Source organism: Mastomys coucha, chromosome X (genome assembly GCF_008632895.1).
Source record: "Mastomys coucha isolate ucsf_1 chromosome X, UCSF_Mcou_1, whole genome shotgun sequence".
Classification (NCBI taxonomy): Eukaryota; Metazoa; Chordata; class Mammalia; order Rodentia; family Muridae; genus Mastomys; species Mastomys coucha.
Window position 1 is genome coordinate 102,568,267 of NC_045030.1, and position 9,319 is coordinate 102,577,585.

At 43.4% G+C, this 9,319-nt stretch overlaps 1 protein-coding gene across 2 annotated transcripts in view; it reads right to left on the minus strand.

Annotated features, from left to right (window-relative positions):
- Window positions 1-4,388: 4,388 nt before the first annotated feature.
- Window positions 4,389-9,319, minus strand: part of Hdac8 (histone deacetylase 8) — a 217,253-nt gene continuing 212,322 nt past the window's right edge. For both annotated transcript variants that reach the window (XM_031365952.1, XM_031365961.1), the window contains exon 11: window positions 4,389-4,911. In XM_031365952.1, coding sequence (XP_031221812.1) covers window positions 4,889-4,911 — 23 coding nt within the window. In that variant the 3' untranslated portion in view covers window positions 4,389-4,888. The remainder of the gene's footprint in view (window positions 4,912-9,319) is intronic.

Sequence of the window (9,319 nt, forward strand, 5' to 3'; positions counted from 1 at the left end):
TGTGTAGACTAGCTGGAATTCCCACGCTCAAGTGACTCCCCTCTTTCAGTCTCTTCAGTAAGTGGGACTATAGTATAGGCATGTACCTGAGTTTCTCAATGATATTTCATTTAGTGTGTGTGTGTCCCTCACAGCAGTTCTCTTCCTGGAGAGAGGACCAGGGAGTATACTTGATAGATGATAACACTAAGGCTTAGAGAGACTGGCTTACTTGGACAAGGTCCCAGAGCAATTGAGTGCCAGAGGCTCAGATTTAGGCAGCATGAGGCGAAAGTGGCTGTATTGCTTGCCAAGTCTCTACTGGGCAGCTGTGGGCCCAGCCATGAGCCTGGACTATAGGACCTGCCCCTGGTAAATGCAGCAGGGGAATGGCTATAGGAACTTTCTGGAAGGAGGTTCAGCCTGATGGCTGCCTCCATTCCTTTTCCTTCATTTTCCTCATCTTCCTCTTCTTCTGTGTCCCCTTTTCTGTCGACAATATTTCATTTGCTAATAAAGAAATCCTTCTGCCCGAGAGTCTTTTAAATATAGAATTGGAAATATACTGCTCTCTTTGTGACAGCTCACAATGAATGCAGTGGAGGTACAACCACTCTCCCCAAAGGTAAACCAGCTTGGGAATTTTCTGTTGGCTTTCTTCTTATTTTTAAATTTTATTTATTTACCTTTTCAGGGACTAGGTAATACATCCACATGGTTAAAAAATCAGAAGGTACAAAAAGAAACAGTGCAAGTCTCCCTTCTTTCCCCAGCCATTTGCCACCTGCTTTCAGTGCCTGGAGGCAGCTGAAGTGGCCCAGTTTCTTGTGTATTTTCTCAAAGATGTTTTATGCAAATACATGTATATCCAATACACACACACACACACACACACACACACACACACACACACACACACACATTCTTTGTCTTCAGTGATGGGGATTGATTCCAGGGTTTCACATATATATATTCTTTTTAAGATGGCTATTTTTCTTAACCCTCAAGTTATAGACACAGCCTAAAGTTTCCTATAATGTCTCTGGTCCTGGTGCATGCTCTCATATGCACAATATTTAGGCTTTTTTTCTCAGAGACAGGCTGTCATATAGCCTAGGCTGGCCTTGAACCCCTGCTTCTACCTCTGAAGTGCTACGATTATAGGTATGTGCCACCATACAGCCTTTAAGGCTCTTTTTTGTTGCCCCCGTCTTTGATAAGTCCCTCACAAGAGCCCATGAAGTCCACACAAAGTGGGAACACACTCAGCAAGGCCAAGCACCTTGCTGAAAAAGCCCAGGACTAATTTGTCTGTTTACTGTAGGGTGAGGGCCTACGAGTAGTATGTGGCTTGATCCAGCTTAGACTTTGTAAGTAAGAAGAAAATCTTTTACTCCAAAGTCACACAGTTTAAAAGACATTCTAGCCTGGACCCCTGAGATCTCTCAGACACAGAGCCACCAACCAGGCAGCATACACCAGCTTGTATGAGGTCTCCAAAAACATATACAGCAGAGGACTGCTGGGTCTGGCCTCAGTGGGAGAAGATGCACCTAACCCTCAAGAGACTGGAGGCCCCAGGGAGTGGAGAGGACTGGAGGTCTGTTGGAGTGGGGTGGGTTGGGGACATCCTCTTGGAGATGGGGCCGGTTGGGGGAGGTGTGGGATGTGGAACAGTTGGAGGGTAGACTGGGAGGGGGATAAAGTCTGGACTGTAAAAAAAAAAGATTAATGAATAATTTTTTTTTAAAAGAACATTCTAGTGGCACTAGTGTGGGGCTATGGAAAAAGTAAGAGAGTTTGCAGTTTTAGCTAGGGTTGTTCTCTCCCACCCACACCTGGGCAAGTTACTTCAGTTTGTAGACTCAGTTTGCTCATCTCTAAAGTGGGTATGATAATACCTATCCAGCAGGAAAAATAATGGTACACTTTAACTAGAAATGACCTATAAAAAGGGGTGCATTCTAATGTTTGTCTCATGGTTGTCATCAGAGTCACTGGGCTTGAATTTAGTAGGACAGTGGGTAGGTGGCCTTTAACTGAAGGGAAGGCAAGCTCACACCAGTATCCACTTACCTTGCCCTGGAGCCCATTTCTCCTGGGGCTCTGCTCAGAGCCTCCTGGCCAGTAAGAACAACCCTGAGGCAGAGCACAGGTCTGCACAGTGGGAGGCTCCAACTGACTCCGATCTTTATCGAAGAGGAGAGATAAGAGCCATTTACTGTCTCCAGAATTTATTCTGACAATTCACACACAGACACAGTGCATTTTGGTCATAGTCACCCCATTATACTTTTACTCCTCATCTCCTCCAGCTGAACCCCTTCCCCAACCATGTTTTGTGTATGTGTGTGACTGAGTTTAATTAGTGTTGTTCAACCAAGCAACTCATTTTTTTTGTTTGTTTGTTTCGAGACAGGGTTTCTCTGTGTAGCCCTGGCTGTCCTGGAACTCACTCTGTAGACCAGGCTGGCCTCGAACTCAGAAATCTGCCTGCCTTTGCCTTCCAAGTGCTGGGATTAAAGGCGTGCGCCACCACCGCCCAGCCAAGCAACTCATTTTTAGCTTACTACTTTATTTGTGGGACTAAGGGTAGAGCCTAGGGCCTCAAGGATAGTAGGCAGGCAGGCAGGCAGGCATTGCACACTGAGCTATATACCCCAGCCTATTTTTCCATTGTGAAAATACAATGTGATTCACTAGAGGAAATCTGGGAAAAAAAACCCAAAAGCAAAACAAAGCATCTTATAATTTCCTGGTTCACCGGAGTCATCTCAGTTCCTGTTTGGTGCTTTTTCTTGTTGCTGTTACTGCCTTTATAAGTCTGGACAGAGTCATTCTTAACCTGCTGTGTTGGGTTTGTGGATGTTGGCTCTACCTTTGGATATTTCAATTTTACTTGGTAAATTCTAAAAAAGTGATCCCTGACTTTACCTGTTGCTCTTTTTTTGCCCACTGTTTCCTATCTTTTTTTTTCTCTTCTTCCCTCTCCCTTATCCTCTCTTGTCGCTTCTCCTCTATTTTTGAAGTGCTAAGGGACAGAATCCAGGGCTGTGTGCATGCTGGGCAAGTACCCTGCCACTGAACTGCACTCCAGGCCAGCATATCCTATAGGAATGCAATGAATGACAGTCTGGAGGCCCCCGCACTGGTACCCTCTGAGGCTTGGCCCAAGGTCATCAGCTCAGTTACTTTTATGGATCCTGTTGGGCCAGAACTGAGGCAGAGGTAGTTCTCAGGCAGTGTGCCCCTTGGCCAGGAGAATGGGTCCCATGGCAAAAGGCAATCTTTTGCTGGTATTTCCAGCACCTTCTGCTACTCTCTCCTTATAGGGGGAATATCCTTGACCAGGGCAATTCCCACCTAAAGGGCCACAGAGCACTAGTCAGCCATTGTTCTTACCAGGTGGCTGCCTCTCAGGACTGAGGCCTTCATAGGGACCCTGGAGGTAGGTGGAAAAGACTGGATTGGAAAACCGAAGTGGGCTAAGCAAACTTTTGATAGGGCAAACCTTGGCACCTGCCCATTCAGCCAGCCATTCCCCACTCTCCAATTCTTTGAAATCCCCATTCTTTTCAGCACAAGCCAAAGTGCCTTAAGCCTAGAGTGTATAATTAGAATAGTGGACATTTGAAGCGACTGGAACTTCTAGTCCACCAGACACTGTCACTGTTTAATAAAAGCATGGCTATTCCCAGCTCACGGCAGACTCAAGGCTTTCTCGCTCCCTTCTGTGGAATGCTCTTGCTTGCCTGGGGGAAATTCAGGTTAACTATCCTTTAGACTTGCTGCTGAAAGCCTGTTGGGCAAAGCTAGCTGCTTGCAATTCAGAGATCCCCAGCTTTGTGCATATATTTGCTTTTTCTTCCTCTTGCCTCAGGCCAGGACTGGGCTGTGCCTGTGTCTCTTAGACTTGTCACAGTGGTTGAAAGAACTTAATAAACATTTGGTCAATCAGGTTATAAAATCCCGCCAAATGGTTGTCTTCCCCCTATTTTGCCATCTTCCCCGGTTACACCAGCCAACTGTCATGTGTATCAACTGTCTACACTTGAGCTGGAAGTGTCCTGTTTACCCATGGAAATGCCCTTTGAGGCCTGGCCTTCTGACCCATGAATCCTTGACAGAGCAAGCTCCTCCTCAGAATGGAACAGGCCCCTTTTCATGGATGCAGAGCCTATAATTCCACACCTTCTTTTTCATGAACAGGCCCCAGCACAGGATGGAGCTTGTCATCTGGACTGGGGATATACTAGTTCCCCAGGAGGGTCCAAAATTTAAGGTGAGAGTCTCAGGCTGGCCAGGGCAGAGTATGGGAAGAAGAGGGCCACTTCTGACCTTTGGTGGCAGGGAAAGTTCAGAACTGTGTGTGCTGTCAGTAACAGTCACAGGATGATGGGACGAGCTAGTAGATTTTCAAAAATTTTATTAAGAACAACTTGAGTGCATTATACTAAAACAAAAGTGAGACTCCTCCTTACCTCCCAGTCAGTTGAGACCCATTCCCCCAAGGGTCTCTAGCTAAATGGCCCTGAGGTCCTGCTTGTCTGCTGCCCCCCTACCCAACCCCACTCTCCTGCAGCTCCTGACTCGTCCCCTTTATGAAGATAAAATTCTTCCCCCAACTTGCTTAAAAATAATTTTGAACCATTAAAAACTGCATTTGTGTTTTAAAATAAACACTTTAAACACTGGATATCTCCCTCTTCCCCCTAGGCCTAGCCCCGGGGTGCCGGCCTCCTCACCCCAGGAGGCCAGCTGCCACTTGGTGCCCCTTGGAAATTTTCAGGAAGTAATTTCTTCCAAATTTCCCCTGCAGTCACAAATTCCACACACCGCTTGCATCAACACACTGTCTTCATTATAGGCACTGCTGCCCAGCTCTGGAAACTTGATCTCTTTTTGTCAACTAGACCACATGCTTCAGATTCCCTGAAAACAGGAGAGAAAACACAATTCAGATCCAGGTAACATGTATGAATTACATTATCTCAATAGGACTGTGAAGAAGAAAATAAGCATTTACATTTTGGGGCTGAGAATGAGAATGTGGTGACCTTTTTTTATGGGGATAAGCCCTAGTGATGAGGGACAAAGGGCCTCCATATCCCTGTTATCTTAGATAGTTATGCAAGTTAGCAAGTTTCTTGACCACCAGGGCAGCGGACTGCTGATACTGGGTAGGTCTAGGCCAAGGCAGAAGAATCATACAGCTGATCCCACCTCCACCGCCAGTCAATACTTATGAACAAAACAAATAGGTTTTAGACACACACACACTCATTATACATATACTGATGTGCACATCTAGGTAACACTTTTCAGAGTTTACAGTTAGCTGTATCAAATCTTCCTTTTACCCCAATCTTTCTGTCCCCCTTAGCAGGGTACAGCCCTTCTGGTACTTTCTCTTGTGGGTACCTGTGTAGTATGGAGTAAGGGACCTTAGAGTTCTGGGAAAGCACTGCACAGGACCAGGCTTTAAATGGGATCAGTTCCTTCACTGGGTCCCTGGTCAGTTTTCTCTCTGCTCCATTTTCTTGGGTTGAAACATGAGTCTATGCTCCACTGTCCTACTGTCCTCTAGAGCAGGAAGAATACTGTTGTACTTTAAGTCCCAACATCCCCAAACCTTTAGTGGCTGTATCCTCTGGCTTGCCTGGAAGCTCCTGATCTGTTGTTTGTCACTACAGTGGTGTCTTTTTAAGAATGGAATACACATGGAATCACACAGTGTGGAGCCATAGGAAGTTGTAAATAAAAAGCAACAACAAAACCCAGGTTGGTGCAGGCCCTTGTGGCCATCAGCAGGTTTTTCCAATTAGCATTTTGTATGATTGGTGTTCATATCAGAACTAGGAAGTTGACATTGGCATCATTCACAGATATTATTTGTATTTCACAAGTCTGACATGTACTTGTGTGGTAACTATCCAGCTCTACACAATTTTGTCACAAGTGTAGATTCATGTAATCTTTATTCCAATTGTGAAAATCTAATAACTCCCACCCCTCCCCCTTCACCTTCTCTAGGATCTGACAACCATCTCTAAAACAATTTCACATCCAGAATGTTATTTATATATGTGGACTATTCCAGTACATAAACATTTGCAACTGGCATTTTCATTCAGTGTACTGCTCTTAAGATCTATCTAAAAGGTGGAGAGAAATGGTGATAAGGGTGAATATGATCACTGTATGTGATATACATGTATGAAAATGCCAGTGGAACACATTATTTTGTACAATTAATATACATTAATAAATGTAAACAAACCCATCCAAGTTGCTGTATGCATGAAATACCTGTGCATATGGCACGGTCTACGTAACCAATACCCACTCAAGGACAACCGAGCTTTTGGTTATTAAGAATAAAGCTTCTATGAACATACACATATGGGGTTTTGTGTGAACACGGTATACATTCAGTTTTTATAAGAAACTGCCCAAGTGTTTTCCAGAGTCTCTGTGGCATTTCCACTCTTACCAGGGATGTGGTAGGAAGCTGGCTTTGCCACATCCTTGCCAGTGCTCAGCTAACCTATTCTGGTGGGTACATGGTGATACCTTGCTGTCATCTCACTTTGACCTAATAGCGAATGATGTTAAACATCTTTTCTGTACTAAATTTGCTATCTGTATATTCTTTGTTTTTATGTCTTATGACCATTTTTTTTTAATTTGTATTTTTTCTACTGTTGAGTTTGGAGAGCTCTTTGTGTGTTTTAGATGCAAATCTGTTGTTGAGTATATGACTTGCAAATATTTTATCTCAGTACATTTGTTATCTCTTCATTCTACTAACACATCTTTTGCAAAGCAAGAATTAATTTTGATGAGGCCAAATTTAGCAGGTTGTTTTTCATTTATTTTGGATCATGTTTTTGGTGTTTGAAACAAACTCAAAATGCTTCTTGGCCCAGGCCTGATTCTTCATGCCTTGGTTCATGCCTCTTTATTTCTTATGGGTTCCCGAACTTAACTTCAAGATGTCTCTGTGTTCAGTCTTCTTTCTCTTGGCCACTGTCTTAACCTTTATCACATCTCTTACTTGGGTCACGGCCTTAGACTCTTCACTGATGCTTTTGCTTATAGGACTGCTTCTTGGTCACTGCCAACTCTGGTCACACTCTTTCCTGAGCCAAGAAATTTCAGTATCCCCTAACCATCTGGAAGTAAAACCTAAAGCTTTCTCCTAAACAGGTCCTGTCTACGGGGACCCTGCTGAAGGCAGCCCATAGGCTGATGTCCTGAAGCAAGGATCATCTATAAGCACGGCCAGTGCTTGGGGAAGAAATGAATATGTGAAAGAATAAGACTCGGTGTCATTATGATTTAGCAACATATTACCACAGAGAGGAAAGGTGGGTGCTGAATTCTGTTACGCCTGACTTACATTTGGAGGCAATTAAGTAAAACAAGAATAATTTCTACCAATAGTTGATGATGAGCAATGTTGAATCTGGGTAACCATAAACATGTAAGCTTAAATAATGCCCATTGTTTCTCTCCTGATGTCCAGCTTTTCTAGTAGTGGGTGGTAGCCTGAGAAAATTCTAAAGGCCAACACAATCTGAGGCTTGGGAGACAGAGCAAGAGAAAGGAGCAAACAGAACTTAGAGACCTTTTGTGGTTAGGCTTCAGGTCAGAGGGGGCCAACATAAATGCTGAGAGCCCGAGAATCCAACTAGGAGCAAAATCCAACTAGGACAAGACATGGAACTCCTATTTCTTTTATCATTTTACCACCTTGAATCATGACCAGTATAATAAATAGCTTCTTGCTGGCTGTGGTGGTGCACACCTTTCACCTCAACACTTGGGGTCAGGGGCAAGCAGACCTCCCCATTTGAGGCCAACCTGGTCTACACAGTGAGTTCCAGGGCAACTAGACTGCTTCTCAAAGTTTCCTTTTTATTTCACTACTATAAAAGTAAAGACATCTAAAACAGTGTGAATGGAAAGCCATGTTTGACTAGAGTAAGATTTATAGAGTTTATGGCAAACAAGATGTATGTTTGCCAAATGGATCTAGCCATCACCACTAGGCAAGCATATAGGGCCTGCATGTGTCTACTTTTTTCATTTCCCAAATGAAGTAAAAAAAATATACATTTGAATGCAAAGTTTCCAGTGTTAAATGTGGGAGACTGAAAAATTTAAAGAATATGAACAGGCAAATCACTTTTGGAAGCAAAATGTAGCTTGTGGCCTCTCTCTTTATAATTTCTAGTTTACACATAGAACACTCCATTTTCTTCTCAATATTCCAGTTTGGGTAATTAATTGTGCCAAGACTTCACTTCTGATATACAAGACCTTCTGAACCAGGACTCAGGAAGCCTGGGTTCTTTAAGTTCACTGGTTGACTCCTTTTGCTTTTCTGAGACAAAGTCTTGCCATGTAGCCCAGATTGGCCTTAAACTGATGATCCTCCTACCTCAGGCTCTGGGGTCTTGGGATTACAGGATGTACTGCCACCGACAGACTCAACTAACATTTATATAGTGGATCCCCTGTGTTATGTGCCTTGCTAAGTGCCAGTGAACATTTACCTTAGTCTTTCTTTTTTCAATTAATAGACTTAGAGAAGTTTCAGGTTTTCAGAAAGACTCAACAGGAAGTACCCAACTAATGCAAGACGTTTAGAGGAGGAAAGGAAGATATTGGTGCTTTCTGTACTTCCTGAAAACACAGCTCATCCACTCACCTACTGAAAGCCATCTTGGTTACTTCTATGTTTGGACAATTACGAATAAAGCTGCTATAAACATTCATGTGCAAGTTTTTGTATGGACATGAGTTTTATCTTATTTGGGGAGATACTGAGGAGAGCAACTGCTGGATCATACAGTAAGACTGCTTAGCTTTGGCAACAAACTGGCAAACTGTCTTCTCAAATGGCTGCACAATTTTATATTCCCACCAACAAAGACTGAGAATTCCCATTACTCCATGTCCCCTCCAGTACTTAGTGTTGGAAGCATATGTTCTAGTAGGTGTGTAGTGCTATCCTGTTGTTTTAATTTGCAGTTTCTTTGTGGCATACAATGTTGAACACCTATCCATTCAATTTCTTGCCATCTGTATATCTTTCATGAGCTCTTTTCTCATCTTTTGACATTCCCAAGTTGGGCTCTTTATTTTCTTACTGTTGAGCTAATTCTTCATAGATCGTAGATATTTCTCCAGTCTGAGACTTTTCTTCTATGATTATTTAGTCTTTTTAATATATATAGACTCGTGTTGTTGAAAAGAGCTTTCTCAGCCAGGCGGTGGTGGCGCATGCCTTTAATCCCAGTACTTGGGAGGCAGAGGCAGGCAGATTTCTGAG